Here is a 20880-nt window from a genome sequence, read left to right as displayed (position 1 = left end):
GCAGCTGTTGAACATCCATACCTCATTAAATTACATTGAAATTAATGGACTGCACATGGTTCATTTAAGAAAGGTCACTCTACAAACTCATTAAGACCTTATTTAAAAATCATGTTCCATTATGATTATGAATAATGATGTCTAATTTAATGAAATATGAAATGCTCTAAAAGGCCATTAGAACAATTGTAAGGTCCATAGCACTCAGCTTAAAGGTTTCCCACCGTTTAACAGTTCAGTACAGGCCACCCTCTTGTTTTTAGGTGGCATCTTATTGATGTAAACATGATCCGATTGTTAAATGCTGAAATGCATGGTTAAACACCAGTTATTCACAAATATGAAGGTACTTTATTAATTAGAAAATCAAATCAAAGCATAAACTGTACATTTATATACACACTGTATTGGTTAGAATGAAAGAACCGTTTTAAACCATGTTGAGAAGTAAATACAGATGAAGTTGAACAGATAAATGATACGGTAGTTCTCCTAAAGGCTGGAATACACTCTATGACTTTTAAAATATGAACAGACTTCAAAACACTAGGGGCCCTATCATACACGCAAGTGTAAGGCACAAGTGTTTTTTTGCTAGTTTCAGCCAGACGCAGTTATCATTTTCACGTCCTGCGTTGGTTAAATAGCAAATGCATTTGTGCCCATCTGTTGGCCCATGGGCGTGCTGGTCTGAAAACGAGGTGTGTTCAGGTGCATTGTTGGCGCGTTGCTATTTTGAGGCAACTAAAAACAACTGCACTATTGACCAACAAAAACCTGATCTAAAGTCAATAGCGCAGTATTTGTTGTGTTATTTAAAGGGCATGTTAGTAATATGCGCCTGTAGGCGGGTGCACAACGCACGTACTCTCTGCTTATTACACACACAGGGACACGCAACAGCACACAAACACTTTTAAATATTAAAAATAAAAGGCCTCTCTGGCGAAGTGTTCAGTCTTTCCGTTCACAAATTCCACCATGTAAATAGCGAATCCGCCATGGTGCAAGTGCAACTGGCTTTTAAAGGGAATGGGAGACTGAGACTCTTATTAGTTTATTGCATGATACGCCCAAAATACACCCATGACCCATTAAGAGACTAGGTACAACCCTCTTAGACCATGCGGCAGGTGCGGCGACCATTTTTGGCCAAGTGGATTCGGATTAAGTGCACTTGCGCCGTGCGCTTTAGACTATGCGCTTAAACCATTAAAATAGGGCAGAAAACTGGGCATCACATACTACCAGATGTTTAGCTCATTTTGAACACAACAAACTTATGCAGAAACATTCACCTGGAAACCAATGAAAACAATTTGTGTTCTAAAATTTAAGTCTCAAGCTTAAAAACATCAGAGTCTGTACACTAAATCCAAAATCCAATGTGTTCCAATAGGAGAGAATCAAGCGTCTGCAGACTGGCTTTCACTTTCAGAAACTAGCGTTCACTCATCCAGACTGAAAATCATGGCACAAATCTGTACAAAAGTCATGCAGTGTGTTCCAGCCATAAATCAACTACAATTACACCATGGTTAGCACTTCTACAATCGATTTTGGACGCAGCATATGCTTAGATTTTTCAAGTGTAGCCCTCCATGACCAAAGTTGCCCATCCCTGCCACAGGACATTAGTGGACACCTCCAATCATGGGGTCCAAGATGAAGTTATTGGTTGTTCCTTCCAGACGATGACATATGTAGACCCTAATGATATTAAACACTGTAAACAGAGTATGAAAACTCACAGGATTATTTCTCTGCAACACCTGAACAATTGCTCAATCAATTCCATAACACTGACATGATTGCGCATCGTTCAAGTTTAAAGTGACCATTCTGGAACTACAATTAGTTTTATCTACCAAAATCATCACTAGCCAAACATTTGAAGGCTCTCAAAGGTTGCATTGTTTCAAGATTGTTAAGACTTAAATCACATTATCATATCAACAAAGATTCTCATGCATGATATTATTGTATGTACTGTAAGTATAAGAAATACTGATTTTATACCAAACCTCATGGATTACTTACTTCCTTAAGTCATACACAACCTAGAAATAAAAATACACGTAATGAGCATCTTTTGACTAAAATGACACATATTTGAGATGATAAGCCCTATAACACATGGGAATCCCATGCCGTTCCAAAATCTTGACAATTTGTTATCACAGTAATAGCACCCTTTAAGTTAAAAGTGAAGCGTGTAGTTTTTGCGCCATCAAACAGATTTGCAAAAATAATGGCGGTCCCCGAAATCACATACTCTCTGAGTGAGTAGGTACTTCTTTTGAACAAGTAAACTCTTTGTGACTATTAAAAAAGTACATTCTGTGTAGTATAAATGTGTTCTTACAAAGTACTTCATTCGCTGTGTCCAAAATTGAATACAGTACAATATGCAAAAAACAATAAGCCAACAGAGTAGTATGTCCAAATACATGGTCTTCGGAAATCACTAGGTTAAATGTCCCCTAACGATATACTTCTGTGCATTTGATGGACACTTTAACATCCCATGAGGCCACAGGAGAGGATTTATGAATGGCGGTCAAGTGACGCCGTAGGTCACATTTCATTCATTATGAATTTCATTCATACTACACACATTCATACTACATAAAACACTTTTTAATGGTCACAAAGCAGGTTTCAAACCAAATGTAGTACCTATTGAACAATATGCAATTTCGGATGCAGAAATTGTGATGTGAATATCAAAGGAAGTACTTTTTGGCTTCTGTTTCATGAGTTCTTAGGACATACTACTCCTTTCGCATACTGCTTTTCGCCTACTACTTGGTGAAGTATATGTTTTTGAATGAAGCCATTAGGTGTGTTCGACTTGACGCAGTCCGCCATTGATTGCCTAAACAGATAGCCTCGCCCCAAGCTCACACTATTGGTTGAGACGATGTTGTGCCAGTCATGCTGCTCAAAACAAAACAGTGGTGGCACAAAAATTAGATACTTCGCCTTTAAACCCCCTGCAAATGTGCAGCAGATTGGAAGAGCATGTCAGTTTGAGTGCGCATATTGTCATCTGCTTTATACAGTATATCTGACCATTGAATCCAATCCAGTGACTCATTGGGATACTCCAACAGAATGTTCGTTGACATTTTTCCTTCATTTATTACTTGGACTCTCCCTGTTCCCACTATGAACTCAGTCAATTGTTGGCAGTGGGTGCACAGGTGTTGAGGGTGAAGAGATTTAGTCCATTCCCAGAGCCTTCAGCTGTCTCTCGATCTCAGCGTCTGAAATGGTGGCCGCTTTAGACTTTGCTGGGGAGGCGCCAGGGAGGATCTTTCCTGCTGACGGGGCTCTTACCATCTGCGGAAACAATAACAATTTATTAGAGCAGTAAAACTTCAGATTTCACAGATCAGCAGGTGCTAAAACTCTACCAGCATAAGCCTCCGTTTAATTGTTGTTTTGGGGAATAGATGTAGCACCGATCAAATATGATCATTGTTTATGCCAAATGTTCTACAAAAACAGAGCCCGATCACTTTATTTGGGGAAAACAGGACAAAGAATCTCTGGAATATGGTAATATGAGTATTACATTTTGGCCCAAGGGAATACACATCTGCTGCAATCAGATACGATGATTCTGCATCTCATGAATCTAAAAAAAGGCCTAGAGTAATCACAGGCACAGCCAGAGTCCAGCCATCTGCTGAAAGCAGCCGCTGGGGCTGTCGCCAGAACAGTGTAGACAAAAAGAAACTAAAGTCTTACCTTTCCTGAGATCTCTATGCCGATCTCATCCAGCACCTGGTTCATGATGTCCTGGCATTCTTCCTCATCGGCCGATTCATCAAAAATCTCATCCAGTGTATCGTTGACTGAGGACAGAAATTTGCAGAAAGTTGGTGAAAGTCGACAGAATAACCAAATCTCTAGACTGGTGATTGTCAAATGGTTTTGCTTTAGGATCCAGATGCAATTAATCCACCTGAAAACAAAGACGTTTTACAAGAGCTTCTGAGAATGAACTCGCTGGATATGACGGAGTTTGCCCGGTTTGAGGCATCAAATCATTGAAAAAGTTAAGAGTTTTGTTTTAAGCACTTACAATTCATTAATTTTCAACTCCTTATATTTAAATGCAATATCCTGAGGAACTATATATTTTGCCAAGAAATTGTTCTGTTTATCTATACACATTTTCCTCTGTTTTTCAGTGTTTTCTGTACAATCCACCTTAAACAGCACATAAAAATAAAATAAATTGTGTTTGATCGCTTTACAGGATGGCCAGACCATCTCTTCCTGTCTAAATTGGCAGTGTTTGGCTACAATGTGTACTTTTGCCATAAGGTGTAGTTCCTCAAAACTAGTGGCAAGTCAACAGTGCCAAAATTGTTAATTGCACAATAATGAATTGCAATGGTTTCATTGTTGCCAACAATTCACGGCACAGAACTCACTGTGTGCACAAACCATGTCATTGTTGCAAAATTAGCCAGTAATATTGTCCAATTCATATTTTCTTTTACTAATGCAGTTTTATAATGGTTTTTGAGGACGAGGGCATGTCACACAGATTGGCGCCGGTGTAATTTGACTGCTATGACCAAGTGAACAATATAATTTTTCCCAAACTTGACTGGACTGCTAAAAACCAACCAGAACATATCCATCATTTCAGAACCACTTTTAAAAAAACACTTACGCAAGTCCTCTGTCATTCCCATTTTTAAGTTCTCCTTTTGGAAGTCCTGCATCGTCTCTAGCGTCTTCTTGGGGTCCATTCTTTTATTGACCGTCTGCATAGTCTGAGAGACAGAAAGAGTTCAAGCAATCCATCACGTTCCCGGAGAATAAATAGAGCATCCTTACGGTGCACAAAACGGTAATAAAAATAACACAAGCTCTGACAAAAATCCACCATGGACGAATACATTTTGAATGCAGCTCAACATAAATTTCGACATCACACCATTTGGTGAGGAGGGAGAGTACAGTAAGTAGACGACACGGAACATAAAAATAGGTCGCATGGAGAGAAGTCTGTTTTACTGTCCCTCTGGGTCTCTAGCATTGTGGCAGGGCAGACACACAGGAAGAGTAATCTGTAATCTGATTACAGAGAATTATTTACACACAGCCTCATTATCAGCCTTCATATCTATTACACCAGCTACCTCCTTATGATTGACTACAAATACCATGATATACAGTCAGGTGAGGAAATATTAATAGCTTCCTTCCTCATACAATATGGATTGGATACACACACAATTAATCTTTTGTGCGAGTACAGGAACATGGCATGCAAATGGGTGAGAAAAACAACAGCCCATCATCATAGAGCAGTCAGAGACTGAATTTAATTGGCTGAAATGGCATTTTATGTGATGATACGATGGCCTGTGGTGATTGGTGAAGATAAGACGTGCTGTGTGAAGTGTGTGCATTAGAAGTGCAGACTGTGAAATTGTCTCCTTATTCAACAAAATAAGTGTCTCCAGAGTTAAAATAAATGATCGGTTCATTTATTTTAACTCTGGAGATACTTTAGTTGAATAAGGAGACAATTTCACAGTCTGCACTTCTAATGCACACATCTTACCCATCTCATGCTAAATTTGAAATGTAACAATTAGGCTAGGTGGTAGATGATTACATAAATTAATGATTAACTACATTACTTGAAATAAAATCGAATATTTAAAAAAAAAACCTTTAACATATTATTTCATCTAGTTGCCTTGCCAAATGAATGTACTAAAATAACAAAAACAGAAATATAACTATATATTTAACTAATATAGGGGAGAGCTTTTTGACTTTCTCAGCTTGTGTAAATCCACTTGGGGTTCAGAGTATTTTTTCCCACATTAATTGCACACATGTCTAGTAGAATTATGTGGTTTTGTTTCATTAATACGCATACTTTTTTCTTGATTTACCCCGAAAGAATGGAAGTGACATGTGACAACATGCCCCATATGTGGGGTACATTGTAACATGACCAAATGACAGCTTAAAATGTTGCATGATATAATACAATTTTTTTTTTTGCAAAACGAAAATATTTTGTCAATAAAATAAAATTATAAACTTTTTTCACATAAAATAATGGCATTTTTAATAATTAAAATTTTTTTTTTGAGTTTGACAACAAACACATCTCAAAACACAGTTAAACAACATAGTGCAAAAAATAATAATAATTAAGCATTTCTGAACATTGACTCTCAGTCATTATTCACCTTTTCCTCATGGTTTCTCAATAGAATTCATAAAAGTACAGAATATAATGGCATAGTTCTAATAGGGGCTCATTGTAACGCAGTGTGACAACGCACCCCACCTGCGCAACTGTGATTTAAACCCGGCTCGTGTCTTCTGCTGGTTAGATCAGCATTAAAGAACTATATCAACTGTTAATTAACAGATATAAGATTAAAATAATATCAGATTTGTATAAACAAAAACAATACAGTAGTATCTCAATACTTAAATAACACTGGCATCAAGATGCTATTTTTAAAAATGATCTCTTCAAATTAAAACATCACAATCATTTTTAGAGCAAAACACTATTTTGTATAAAAAAATTAAAATAAAAAAAAAATTTAATAATGTCTTTTAACAGCTTTAGTTTAAATGTCAATTAGGGGCTGCTTAAATGATCTAATAATTCATCAAATCAAAAATAAAATAAAATTCACAAGGATTTTTCTGGGAAGATCTTATTAAACAAGTCCGTGCTTGCTTAAGACCATATACATTGCATTTACAATGTCTTTCTATATGATAAAAATATGCTACTTTATTCATTTCCAAAAGAAAGCTCGATAGGCTCCATCCTAAAGCTCCATAAAACAACAATATAGCTCTTATTATTTCGTACAAGCATCATGGGAAGAACTCTAAATGAACGATAATGAGGACAGTGTGAATTAATACACAGAGAATGCAAAATTTGAGATCTTTCTAAAAGTAGAGCAGAAACTATAAAACTGGGTCACAATGAGAGCAGTGAAGTAAGGAGCTCCTCAACAACATGATAATTAAACCCTGTTTAAGGATTCTTTTGAAGTTCTTTGCTACATAAGGGATTCTGTTTTTCCCAGCACTTCCCGGGAACACATCGGGCTACATGTGAATAATACAGAGCCGCCATCAGGGGGTGGGGGAAAATTGGGAATGTTGAAGGGCCTGTTGAAGGGAATGTTGGGACGAGGGAGTCCCACACATGAAGAGCAATGGAATCACTGAATCAGTAGTCATGCAGATCCATGGGGAGGTGTGAGGGTCTTACCTTCGCTGTGGTAGACATGGCTCCAGCCATCTTCATCTGAGAGTTCATGACCTTGGTCTGCGTGGACATGGACGTGACCTTAGAGCTTACGGCGTAGGTTCGGTTCTTCTGTTTTCTAAGCTGTACGAGCTGTTTGGCTAATATCTTGCAGGCTTCTCGGTTTCCAGTCTTGGCCATTTTTTTGATTTCCATTTCCTGGTAAGAATAAAGACATCAACAATGGGTGTTTCCATATCTAATAGGAACAAAATTTAGTTTTCACTTCTAGGACAGAACAACAAGGCACCCAGACTGCAGAGATGTTCATGATGTTGTGAAGCACCACACCATAACAGCCTGTGCCATGTTTACTTGTTTGGACCCAGAGGTCTGTGTGTCTTTACATTAGTAAAATTCTTAAAACAGCTCTGTGCCCTGGGGATTTTCAAGCAATTACATGCAGTGTGGGAAACTGTGAGTGTGTGTCTGTGTCTGCAGAGATGATGTGTGATAGTGAGGATGGCCCATCAGAATTGAGACTCGCTGCACTTACAAAACCTTCCAACAAACTTTATGTGCTAATGATTTTACAGCTCTCCTTCTACATCATGTGTAGAAAACATAAAAAACTTTTTTTCCAAATAAAAATCCTTTTCTAACAAGCATCTGGTAACTGGAAATGTCAGCTTATTGGAGAGTAGTCAATCACATGATGGAGACCTTAAAGATAGAAAAAGAAAGATAAAGAAAAATATTAAATAATTTGCATTTTTGGGTGAACTATCCTTTTTAACTTGGTTATGAGAAAGTATAACTTTGAAAAATAATTAATTTTCTCTTCTATTCACATTTGAAGCTGCTCAAAAATGAAAATTATTTGAACTATTTTTAAATTATTTACGCAGCCTGTCGTCAGTGGATAACGTTTTAAACCTGCTCTATTCCTCGCATTAAAGTCTTATTATTTTACAGTAGCATAAATGATTTAGCACCTTTTTTTTTAATTCATGTGCATTCGTAATCCCCCCCTCCTCCAAACGACATCTGTTTTTCCCCAACTGACTGCAAACTGGCATTCAGATCTGCCTCCCTCCATTCAGTTAGCAACACTTAACTTCCTATGATCCAATCAGTTCCCACAGGAGTCCCGTCCTACATTTTTTCTCATTCCAAAAGTTGTTTCACTTGGATATATACGTCACAATAGGGAAGAAATGACTATCATGCTGCTTCGCTTTGCCGTCGGAATACTTGGAATATAGTGCACAAATCACATGAACTACAGTTAGGTCGTGTTCACACGTGATGTCTTTTTTGAAGCTGCCAGCGTCAGTTTTACTTTATAATCCTATGGAGTAATCCGTGTTTTCAAAAAAGTTGTGAGCGCTTTTATAAACGCCAATGCCAATGTCTTTTTCTGCAGCCCAGAGCATCTTTTCAAGTTGAAAAAAGTTCAACTTTTCTGATGAAAACGCCCTACGTCAAGTGCCTTTTTGACAGCTGACCAATGACAAGCAAGCAGCAAGAGGTGCCGGTAGGCTGACTAATTGTGCTTGAGTCAGAGCAATGATTTGTAGCAGGTCTTCAAACTGACTTTTGTTAAGTCTAAAATATGCCGCAAACCGCGCATCATCCAACCTAGACTCCTAGACTAAATTATTGTAAGCACCATACTGTTTTCTTCCTCGTATAATGTCGTGCACCCACAAACGTCGTTGTGAACCGCCATTCTCCTCCCTGTTGACCTCGACATTTTGTATCTCTGCACCTAGGGCTGGACGATTAACCGAAAACGAATCGAAACCGAAATTTAGAGCCTCTAACCGACGTCAGTTGGCACACAGAAAGATCTATAAATCTTTGTTTATAGATGCTCAGAATGACTGTGGTAATTGCATGTTTTACACAGTTATATGCGCTGATACACACACAGAGACGACGCACGCAAGCCCTGAAGCCAGATCACTTTCACTTGCGTCCTCATGAAGTTTGTCAATTAAAGGAGTTTAAAGGGGTGGTAAACCACGATTTCACTTTTCTAACTTTAGCTAGCGTGTAATGTTGCTGCTTGAGCATAAACAACATCTGCAAAGTTACAACGTTCGAAGTTTAAAGCAAAGGGAGATATTTGCTTTTAAAGAAATCAATTTCTAAGGACCACAGCAAACGGCCAGCAGGCGACTACAGACATTCCTCCAGGGTTGCTGACATCACCAGCCCCAATATTTACATAGACCCCTCCTCCGAGAATAAGGGGGGTGAGGCCATTTTGTATCGCTGCATTGTTGTGGTTAGTAGGCTGGAGTGTTGTTGCCGCAATGCCGACGAAACACTGTTATTTTCATCCGGATTGCAGGTCTGGGGTACTTCCTTTGTTCAGCCTTCCTAGGGACGGGGGTGCGTTGCAGTGCGTTTAACATACAGCATGTTATATGCATGTGTGTATGAGACAGAGGGGAACAGGTCGCATTTGCAGCAGATATATGCTGCCCATCATAAATCAAAGCAAGAGACAGACAGGGGTCGGAGGAGAAGACTGGAAAATATGACATAATGGACAATATTCGTCTGTATTTGCAATTCACGAGCCGCGGTTCAGCTGCGTGATACAAACACTGCCAGTGCGTGGATGCACGACGGGCGCGCGGCTCCCGCTGCACATTTTACAGAGGAAAGCTTTCACAATCTTCGCGAGTTCAATGAAGGATTCGCACAACGGCTTGTCCTGAAAGATGGATTTAAAAACAGAAGCTGTTTACGGGCCACAACCTGTAAGTATGATTTATTTTTCGTCAATGTGTTTTCTTGTAATAGTTCGTATTGTTAATTGTACGTTGTAGCAAGTAAGTAAACAGATGACAACGCTGTTCTGCAAACCAGTCTGTTAAATGCTCATTCATACTTAACGTTATCCGACGAACACCTAACGTTACAAACAGCGAACTTGGTATTAGTGTAAATTATTCTTTGATTAGAGCTTTTATGTATTGTTTATCTACAGGCATGCTAAACATGGTTCTGTTTTTGATATGGCTACTAGTAAAGCCAATGTTTAGTGTTCGTTTTGGGTTAATAGTTCTTGCGACAGATATTTGGCTATAATCGTTCTAAAAATACAAAAGTAACAGTGCCATTCAGTAGCGATCACTATAGATCCACAGTCTTTACTCTTGAGGACTGAACAGGTTCTGCTCGATCATCATCACTAAAATGTTCTGGGTCTGCTTCGGGCTCAGATTGGTATGGTTTTATTGACGCCATTGTTTCTAATACTGACCAAAGCACAGTCTACTGGTAAAGGTAAGGGGCGTGACGTTTCCGACAAACATGCACTAGGCGGTTAGCGAATCACAACACACTGGGCCAGCTAACCAATCTGAGCCCATTGCGTATTTTTGAGGGACTGGCTTCATACAACCCGGAAACCATCAGACCGTTTTTACAAGGAGGGACAGAGCAGTGTAGAATAAAGGTCAAATATATGAAAAATAATGCAATTTTTTTAAAAACGAAGCATGAACACATGTTACAGTGCACCCCACGAACACAATCAAGCCTTCGAAAGAATGTGTTTTACCACCCCTTTAAAAGCTTGCCAGTTTGAAAATTAATGCGATTGTGCACTATTCAAGAACAACGTTATGGAAAACTTCTCCGTTCAGTGCTCATGAGCTTTTTCTGTGAGACAGAGAGCCAAGCTGTGTCTCTGACAACGAGCGCCAGATCACTTTCACTTGCATCCTCAAAGCTTTGTCATTTGTATGTGCTTTAAGGCCTGCCATTTTGAACATTGAAGCGATTTTAGACCATCAGATGTGTATTATGTTGAACTAATGCCTGATATATTGTGACACACGAACACTCAGACAGTAGCTCGCATATCGCGTGAAGATCGCGCTTCTTGTCAAAAAACATGTCAAGTGTGAACACAGCCTTATGATGCTTTTGTGTTCACTCTTAATTGTTTTTGTATGGAACAGAGCAGCGATTCTTCAAAATATCTCCTTTTGCATTTCATGACAAAAATAACAGCACTCAGTACTGACATGAGGGGGAGTAAATTATGAATTTCATTTTCATTTTTGGGTGAACTATTCCTGTAAATGTATAGAGACTATTAGCAGTGTGGCCATGTCCACGTATTGTCATTTCATAATGTTGCTTATAAGAGTGGGTATTTGGGATCATTTAGGCTTTGTTTTGAGTTAATGTTTTGTCAGATCCGGTTGCTGGAATTTTCTAGCGAGATTGGGCAACACTCACTATAATTAAGCCATCAGTAGGTTGATGTTGCAAAGAGAGTAAACACTTCCAAAACTCTTTTTGAGAGGTTCGACATGTACATTTCACAATTACATATTATGATATGGAAGAAGTGTTTTAGAAAGTGTACACTACTGTTCAAAAGGTTTTTTTTTTTTTTTAAAGAAATTATTACTTTTATTCAGCAAGGATACAGTAAATTGAATCAAAGGGACAGTAAAAAAAATCATATTCAATTTTTATTCATCAAAGAATCCTTGTGTCAAGATTTCCACAAAAATATGAACCAGCACAACTGTTTTCAACATTGATAATGATCAGAAATGTTTTTTAAAGGGATAGTTCACCCAAAACTTTCTTTGTGTCTTTGTTCTGCTGAACACAAAATAAGATATTTTGAAGAATGTTTGTAACCAAGCAGACGCAAGCAACCATTGACTACCATAGTAGGGAAAAAATACTATGGTAGCCAATGGTTGCTTCTTGCTTGGATCTGCTTGGTTACAAACATTCTTCAAAATATCTTCTTTTGTGTTCCGCAGAACAAAGAAACTCATACAGGTTTGGAACAACTTGAAGGTGAGTAATTGATGACAGAATTTTCATTTTTGGGTGAACTATCCCTTTAAGCATCAAATCTGAAGGATCATATGACACTAAAGACTGGAGTAATTTGCTTTGTCATCACAGGAATAATTTTCAATTTGAAATATATTACAATTTAAATCAAGTTTTAAATTGTAATAATATTTCACATACTGTTTTTACTGTATTTTTTGATCAAATAAAAGAGTCTTATTTCAAAAACATTTTAAAAATCTTCCCCTTTAAGACAGCCATAATTAAATAAATCCCAGCATATTCTTTTGAACATTTAACTCAGCAGATCCTGTTTTCTCTTGTGTGCTCTTAATGTTAGTCTCTCAGGTAAACACATGCTGATCAGCTAAACAGGCATATTAGACAGAATAACTCTAATGAGACGCACATTAGTCCAGGTGCTGCACTCTCTTCACATGATGCCTGCTAAGCAAAACACAAGCCGCCACATTAGCTGCACTGACACACACACACACACACACACACACACACACACACACACACACACACACACACACACACACACACACACACACACACACACACACACACACACACACACACACACACACACACACACACACACACACACACACACACAGCACTGTCCTACTTTAACACACAATGGCATTTTGTGACAGCTTCAGAGAATGTTTGCCTGCCTGTCACTATCAAAATATGACTGGAATGGGGCATTTTGACCCAGGATAAAAATGATATGCCATCATTATAAATATTCATGTATAGAGAGCTGAGTGAGATGGAGCTGAAGCATCAGGCTATTAGAGATGTTTTATTGTCACGTCAGCCACTAGGCAGCACTATGGATTGGAAAACTAGAATAAAAGTGACAGACTGATGTGCTAAACAAAAGCCTTACCTTCAGAGAACAGATACTGCTAAGTATGACCCAATTCAGTTGACTAATATTTACACAGCAGTTGATAGATATGATGACATCTGGAGCAGGATTAGGGGTATGCGATATGATATCAGATCGTGAAATATTAAAATGTCACCATGATCTGCCTGTAAATAGAGAACGCTAGTATCGTGCTACAGTGCACATATGATCATTCATGTTTTAAGTGAACATAAACTGAAATATTGGGAGAAAATCAGATGTGTGTAAATTATATAATAATATATAATTGTATATTAAATCCCTGCATTAGGTCTAAAAGTGAGAGCAGCCAAATTAACCTGCTGATGTCTGTCATTAATGTTAATCAAACAATTGAAAAAAAAAACTGAAAATCACTCACTGCTCTTGACTGAAGAACATTTAATTTATACAGTGAACACTACACAGTATTTTATTTGATTATTATTACATTTCTTACATGAATGCTACGGTTAAATAGACTGTACCTGAAAATAAATTAAGTATTGCTTATTTAGTTTGCACCTTTGTTCTTATTTTTAATAACCAAGATATAATGAAATATATAAATATATCAAAAAAAATTAATAAAATAATCTTTTATCAAAATAACTTCCCCTTGTTCTATCAGAGACATCTTTTCTCTTCTCTGACTATGTATTTACTGACGTGAGGGCGGGACAACCTGTCACTCACATGAGATCGTCCAATAGCAGACCACAAACATTCAATCAGTTTTCGATGTACAAAATAAAGGACCGCCCTACATTTTTTCTCGCTCGAGAAGCCGATTCACTCGTATATAAATCACAATGGGGAAGAAAAGATTATGCAACTTCCATTTAATGCCAACTTTAAAAACCAATAAGAAAAGGAATCGTGATAAGATCGCAGATCCTGGCTAAAAAAAATGCTACAATTTTATCATTTACTCACCATATAAAAATAGTTTTTAAAGGAGTAGTTCTTCATGTTCAACTTACGAAAAAAGGGTAACAGAAAAGTCACGTTTTCCTTACAAAACCTCATCGATTAGCTTCAGAAGGCCGTTATTAACCCCCTGGAGCCGTGTGGAGCAGTGTTGGGGGTAACGCATTACAAGTAACTTGAGTTACGTAATAATATTACTTTTTCAAGTAACTAGTAAAGTAACGCATTACTTTTCCAACTTACAACAAAATATCTGAGTTACTTTTTCAAAAAAGTAACGCAAGTTACTTTTTCACATTTATTTGACTGACAGCTCTCCTGCCCCCATGTTGTGAAAAATAAGTGGAGAGGCGTTGTGTAAACAGGATGGTTATTGTAGTTCTAGACTAAATGTGAGCATTTACTCATCTCACTTGCACAATAAAGATTCTGTACTCCTCAAAATGAATAAAATCAGTCAAATGCAAAATCAGAGTACTCAAACCTCAAAAATATAAATGTTAAATAAAACAAATATTTTTATGCATTTAATCTACCTTTATTGACCAATGTCGTGCTGCTGACCTTTGATGATTCAGTTAAGCCATGAGCAAAAATTACTAGATTTTTTGTTTTTATTGGTAAAACGTTTTTCTCCTGCGTCCTATTCTTCCATTATCCAGAATGGCAGCACATTTATACCTCGGCCTGAGGCCTATTATTTCAATTTTGGTATGAAGAGGTCTTTACATTTGCACAAAAAAGGACTTTTTTTGCTATTAAAAAACAAAACAAAAAAGCAAGCCCAGCCCAGGTGAGAAAAAGTAACGCAAAAGTAACGTAACGCATTACTTTTCCTAAAAAGTAACTAAGTAACTCAATTAGTTACTTTTTAAGGGAGTAATGCAATATTGTAATGCATTACTTTTCAAAGTAACTTTCCCCAACACTGGTGTGGAGTACTTTTATTAAGGATGGATGTGCTTTTTTGAGCTTCAAAATCAATGGATCCCGTTCACTGCCATTATATAACTCTATAATATAATATAACTCTGCCATATAACTCTGATTTTGTTCAGAAAGAAGAAAGTTATATACACCTAGGATGGATTGAGGGTGAGTAAATCATGGGGTAATTTTAATTTTAAAGTGAACTACTCCTTTGAATTTCCAGTTTTAAGTGGGATATTGCATCCTAGATTTTCAATGTGTTCTCAGACTTCGGGACCCCACTGTAAGTGTAAATGGGGTATTAAAGCAGCAGCTCATGACCGCCCTGCAGCTATCTTTCAATATAGGTCATTTAAAAAAATGAAATAGATAACAAAGCAAAACCATGTCTAATTACAATAAAGATGAAGAAAAACGAACCCCTTTTGGGAGGCAATTATGCACATTTCTATGTTTACATAGAAACAATTAGCGTAAATGGAGAGAGTGAACGGGAGTGTTGGATTCTTCTGAGCTTTAAAAGGGACGACATTAACACTGAAGTCATCCTCGTGAGTATTAAGCGATGAACAATTCGCTTTAAAGGCCACCTAAATCACCTGTTTCTAAAAGCAATGAACAGAAAGATCAAAAAATTAATTAATTAGTTTACTCTATTCTTTGATGCAATAAAAAGAAATCAAAGAGGAACTACCTTGCTTAAGCAGCGACACATGATGCTGGAAGGGACACGGTGGACGTTGGGAGTTGAAGTTAACAGATATGAAACTGCTTTGTTCCACTTACCATTTGCCTCTCCTGTCTCTCCAGGGCAGCTCTGTCTCTGGTGATTTGTCTCTGGGTGCCTCTCAGCTCTTTGGCCTGCTCTTTAATGATATCTGTGACAGGATGGGGCAAAGAAAAACATGCAATAAAACCGTCTGGAAAATCCTCATACAGTTCACTGATCTGAAACTGAGTTTTTTTCTCCTCCTTTTTTCCCTTCTCCCTCAGTCTCTCTCTTATTCACACACACACACACACACACACACACACACACACACACACACACACACACACACACACACACACACACACACACACACACACACACACACACACACACACACACACACACACACACACACACACACACACACACACACACACACACACACACACACACACACACACACACACACACACACACACACACACACACACACACACACAATGTTGAGGCGTTTGCTTCACAACGCAGAACTTCTGACAGAAATTTTATTCTGAAACTAAAAATATATAAAAACTATAAAAATACATATATATATATATATATATATATATATATATATATATATATATATATATATATATGTGTGTGTGTGTGTGTGTGTGTGTGTGTGTGTGTGTGTGTGTGTGTGTGTGTGTGTGTGTGTGTGTGTGTGTGTGTGTGTGTGTGTGTGTGTGTGTGTATGTATGTATGTATAAAAGACATCTGTTACAATGGTAGGTCACAATTATGAATAAAGGACTACTGATATAAACTTCTTGAATTTCATATGTACAATAAGCCGAATAATTACAACAAAAAGAAAAGTAGATTCAAGGTTAGAAAGCATGAAGCTCACCGCAATAAAGCAAGACACAACCCATAGCAAACACGTCTTAGTCTGACGGCAGATACAAATAAAACGTAAATAAATGACTTTCGAATGATTCGTTACAAAAGTGTGCAAATATGCTAAACACAGAAAGTTTGAATGGTCCTTCCACATCATGTTCGCAATAAATAGTATTGGTTAAGCTGAATTATTTAGATTTTTTTGTTCTCATATTTCATCTTGATTTGTTGTCGTTGTGTTTGTGGTTAAGAGAAACTGGTATGCCCTGGTTGCAGAAAAAAAAAAATCCAAAAAGAAATCTACAAACAAGAGGACTTAAATGGACAAAGGACAAAAAGCTGAACAATAATTGCTTGACTCTCAATTCATCAGAGATTGAATAAAAATCCTCTTTTGGATCTGAAAATTGCAGTAAATTATGCTTTTATGAGCCTGGGGGAAAAATTAAATAAAAAAAATAATTAGTTTGGGGGCAAGGCCAGCAGGATCATGCCCTTCATGTTTTCATGCATTTAAGGGACAAGCTAAACATATGCACTGAACATCAGTTCCTCCTCATGCTCCCGCCTCTAGATGCCAGAGTGTGCAGCCACAACGCCTATAGGGAAGATACGCTCTCCTACACACACACACACACTCACAGCAACCAGCCCACCATGTGCCCTCATGAATGCCAATCATGCAATAACATCCCATGAGGTTAAACTGTCAATATTAGAAGCCACAGATGGTGTATTAGCGGGACTGTCCGGGACAACGTATTTTTTTAAATGTAAAAAAAGTAAAAAAACAAAAAAACAAAAGCAGTTATGAGTGGAGTCTTGTCAGCTAATTGATAGTGTTAACTATATAAAAAAAATAGGTGAAATTTAAATTCAGAGGGGAAAAGATATGGAAAAGATATGTATAAGATTATACAAAGACATGTAGTAGTCAAGTAAATGAATGAATGAATGAATTATAGGAAAAACTAAAAAAAAAGTTACAAAAGATGCAGAAAAAAGGTACAAATGAATATGCAAATGGTTTGAAAAAGTTATTAGAAAGCAATAAACATAAAATAAATAATAAAAATTACATAACTAAAAAGAAATACCAAATAAACATTTGTAAAATGTATAATAAAATATTAAAAATGAGAATGACTAAAAAGGGAAAAAAATTGTTAAATGTTTTTAGAATAGAAATTGATAGTATAACTAAAAAGAAAAACCAAATAAAGTTAGCTAAATATTGTAACTTTTTTTTAAATAAAAATTCAGAAAAAATGAGAATATGACTAAAAAGAAAAAAGTTAGTTAAATATTTAAAAAATAAAATAAAAAATAAAAACACAAATGAGAGTATACAAAGAAAAACCCAATTAAGTTAGCTAAATATTTTTTAAAAATTCAATAAACATAAAAAATATTAAAAAGGACAGCATAACTAAAAAGAAAAACCAAGTTAAGTTAGTTGTATATTTTAGAATGAATGAATAAATTAATAAAGTGAAATAAAAACTTTTGTCAATATTGTGCAAAAACAGAAAAGTATGAAAGAGTTTATATGATTTTTTAAAAACTTAATTATCTTTATAATTTTGGTTACTTGCACATCCCTAACCTAGATGCGAGAGTTTGTGTACACGTAGAAGTCTACGCAAAAGATGACGTATCGAAAACGTACTATTGAGGGAGGGTTATCGTCCACAAAACTCGGCGAGCTAAAGCAGCTCTGCCATCTGACAGGATACTTTGGCACGGTGACTCTCGACTCACCTTGGCACCAAGGTCAAGAGGACAACGCTTCGGAAATTATGGGAATTTAACTTGACCAAGGAAAAAGCATCACAATGTGAGTAAAGAATGATTTTCAGTGTACCACCTACTCTTCTGCTTTACTGATAAACATCAGTCATGTATTCTATAGACTATATCATATGAATGAGTTTGAATATAGTATTATCCTGTAATAGCTGATTAAAGCAAAAATAAATAAAATAGAATAAATGATCTCAAATTAGGATTGTGACAATGCAGAATTGGACAAAACTGCCTAAAACGAAAAGGTCAGTACAGCCAAAATCATGTTGATCATCAATGTTGATCTTTTGAGACACCTGCACAGGTTTAGATGGATGTGTTTTAATGATACAGTGCTTAGTTGAGTCTTGAGGCAGCTAACCAGTTAATATAACCAGTTAATTGTACCAAATTCAGATAAATTTCACATCAGCACTGTCCATTGAGTGCATGTCTATTTTAGTGGGGATTAAATAAACATCAATAATGCAGATAGTCTTCATAAACAAATTGCTTGCAAAAAAATTTTTTACCTAAAAAATTAGGAAACTTAAGTTACATGATACTGACTAATCTTAATGGGTGGCTGTGTTCTTTTGTCATTTTAGGAAGAAATCATGTAGTTTTTCACTCTTGGTACAGTGGCAAAACATTACTTTTAAGATTATTGCCTACTTTTACGTAAATAAACGACATAGCAGTTCACGGACAGACAGACATGAAACCAATTGTGTCATAAATCTAAATGAAACACTTGTTATTATTATAATAAATGTAACGTTAGCCAACTGTTCATTCACAGTCGTTAACAACAAAAACATTAGCATATATTATTACTTTATCACTGTGACTGCGCTAAGTAAACAACATAAAAACTGGTGTAAGAAGCTGATAAAGTTTCAAAAGATGCATCAGGGAAGCAGGTGTAAATTATAAGAGGGATATGACCGTGAAAATCTATAATAAAACAGTTAACAAAGTGACTTACCGTCGACCGTCTTCTTTTTAAACAGAGATGCCATGATGACTCAACTTAGACTTAGTTTTTCTCTTTACTTCAATATAAAAACTAGTTTCTCTGCCTAACTGCCTCAGCCTAACAGACTATCGATCTACTCAAAGGTCCCGAATTCCTTGTTTGTCAGTACAACTGACTTTCCAGCACATGATCCCATTGAGGCATGCAGGGCGTGACGTCACGGGCGACGGAGTTGTGCTGCAGTTCTTCGCGCGTCCTGTAGGGGGCGGTGTCTTACTCCTCGAAATGCTCTGACCTGAACGCATCGTCTTCACTTGATGGAAATGAGCTTCTGCCACTTTTGTCACAGGAAATTTCAAGCAGTTTCAGCAGTGTCCTGAGGTGTAACATGCTGTAATTCATTTCATTTAATACCATTTTTTTCTTCAATTCTTCTATAATTATGTTACATACAGTTTTTATGAACTCGGTAATTGAGTTTTTGTACTCTAAAAAATTAATTCGTCACACCGACCGCAGGACAATTTAAAATGAACTAGTGGCGGCAAAATGTGATTAAAATGCTGGATAGTTTAAATTAGTTGAAACTGTGGCCACCTTTCACTTATTAGTAATTATTATGGTGTTTAATAAATGCAAATAAACAAAAGATTAACATGTCAGCTAGCAGACTAGATATTTTACAGTTTAGTTTTACTATTTATCAAATAGTATATCCCCAGTTTATTCCAATAAATGTACAGGTTAACAAAGCACTACAATTGTTATCATTACACAATATAAACAACCCTTATTCTTCTGGAGTACCCATCACTCCAGTGGACTTTAGTGCAGGTTATAGATACCATAGCGTTGTCTATGGCAGATTTAATATTCTTATCAATTTTACGCTCCATCCGTCTGGACAATTTGTGGCTCGGTTCCTTGTGGGTGTAATTCTCATGGTATGGTAAAGTGGAGCAGACAGGAGATTACTGCCCCACAGCAAAGAAACCGGAGCCAGCGAGACAGGAGGAGCAGCACGGGTGACTTTGGGAGGGATAGAGGATGTGTGGCCCGCAGCACATTATACCCTCTCTCTAAGGAGGACATGGCGCATCCTGGGGCATTATTCTCGTTAAGGTTATTAGGGAGATGTTTTCCTACAATCAGCAAGGTTGGCAACAGGGACTAGCACTAAATGTGCTAATAATGGTAATAAGCCCACTGGTGATCCATCTTGCCCCAAGCACACAGACCAATTCTACCCTGCAATAATGAGACAAAACTACACTTTTATTTGCTATACAGGGTGTCTTTAAAGTATATTAAAATCTCCTTTTCATATTAGAGAGAATCTTTCTCTGTGCATTTGGAGAAGTCCCACAGAGAGTCCTCTGAAACATTTATCTATCTGCTCTGTTCGTGGAATTGCCTGGGGCTGGCAGGCGTTTAATGCTAATGTGCTAACTGGTTCCAGACAGTAGCTAATATAAAGTAAGATATCTCATCTGTGAAATTAGATACTTTCACTATTCCTGTTAGGCTATAGTGTTGATGTTTAGAGGTGTACTGATCCAGAATCCACTGCTAATCATTTTGTGTTGTGCGATCAAAACCCTGTATCTAAAGAGATAGCCTAGTTCACTTGAAAATGATAA

The 20880-nt window shown here is 37.0% G+C and overlaps 1 protein-coding gene across 1 annotated transcript; it reads right to left on the bottom strand.

The window, feature by feature from the left end:
* Window positions 1–333: 333 nt before the first annotated feature.
* Window positions 334–19444, bottom strand: chmp2ba (charged multivesicular body protein 2Ba). Its single transcript, XM_079821468.1, has 6 exons — window positions 19250–19444; window positions 15663–15754; window positions 7292–7486; window positions 4694–4796; window positions 3757–3863; window positions 334–3345 (listed from the first exon to the last, which is right to left on the bottom strand). Exons 1-6 carry the CDS (start codon window positions 19281–19283, stop codon window positions 3226–3228), a joined length of 651 nt encoding a protein of 216 aa, XP_079677594.1. The 5' UTR covers window positions 19284–19444; the 3' UTR covers window positions 334–3225.
* Between the last annotated feature and the right edge of the window lie 1436 nt (window positions 19445–20880).

This window comes from Gobio gobio, assembly GCF_949357685.1.
Source record: "Gobio gobio genome assembly, chromosome: 7".
In the NCBI taxonomy this organism is placed as follows: domain Eukaryota; kingdom Metazoa; phylum Chordata; class Actinopteri; order Cypriniformes; family Gobionidae; genus Gobio; species Gobio gobio.
Note: the sequence above shows the minus strand (reverse complement) of the source record. Positions and strands in the feature narration are given on the sequence as shown.

Excerpts from the sequence above, each read along its gene's own strand:
- chmp2ba (XM_079821468.1), bottom strand. The coding sequence starts at position 19,283 with ATGGCATCTCTGTTTAAAAAGAAGACGGTCGACG. Across the intron at positions 7,487-15,662 it reads AGAGACAGGAGAGGCAAATG|GAAATGGAAATCAAAAAAAT; the intron begins GTAAGTGGAACA and ends TATTCTTACCAG. Across the intron at positions 4,797-7,291 it reads CCATGTCTACCACAGCGAAG|ACTATGCAGACGGTCAATAA; the intron begins GTAAGACCCTCA and ends TCTGTCTCTCAG.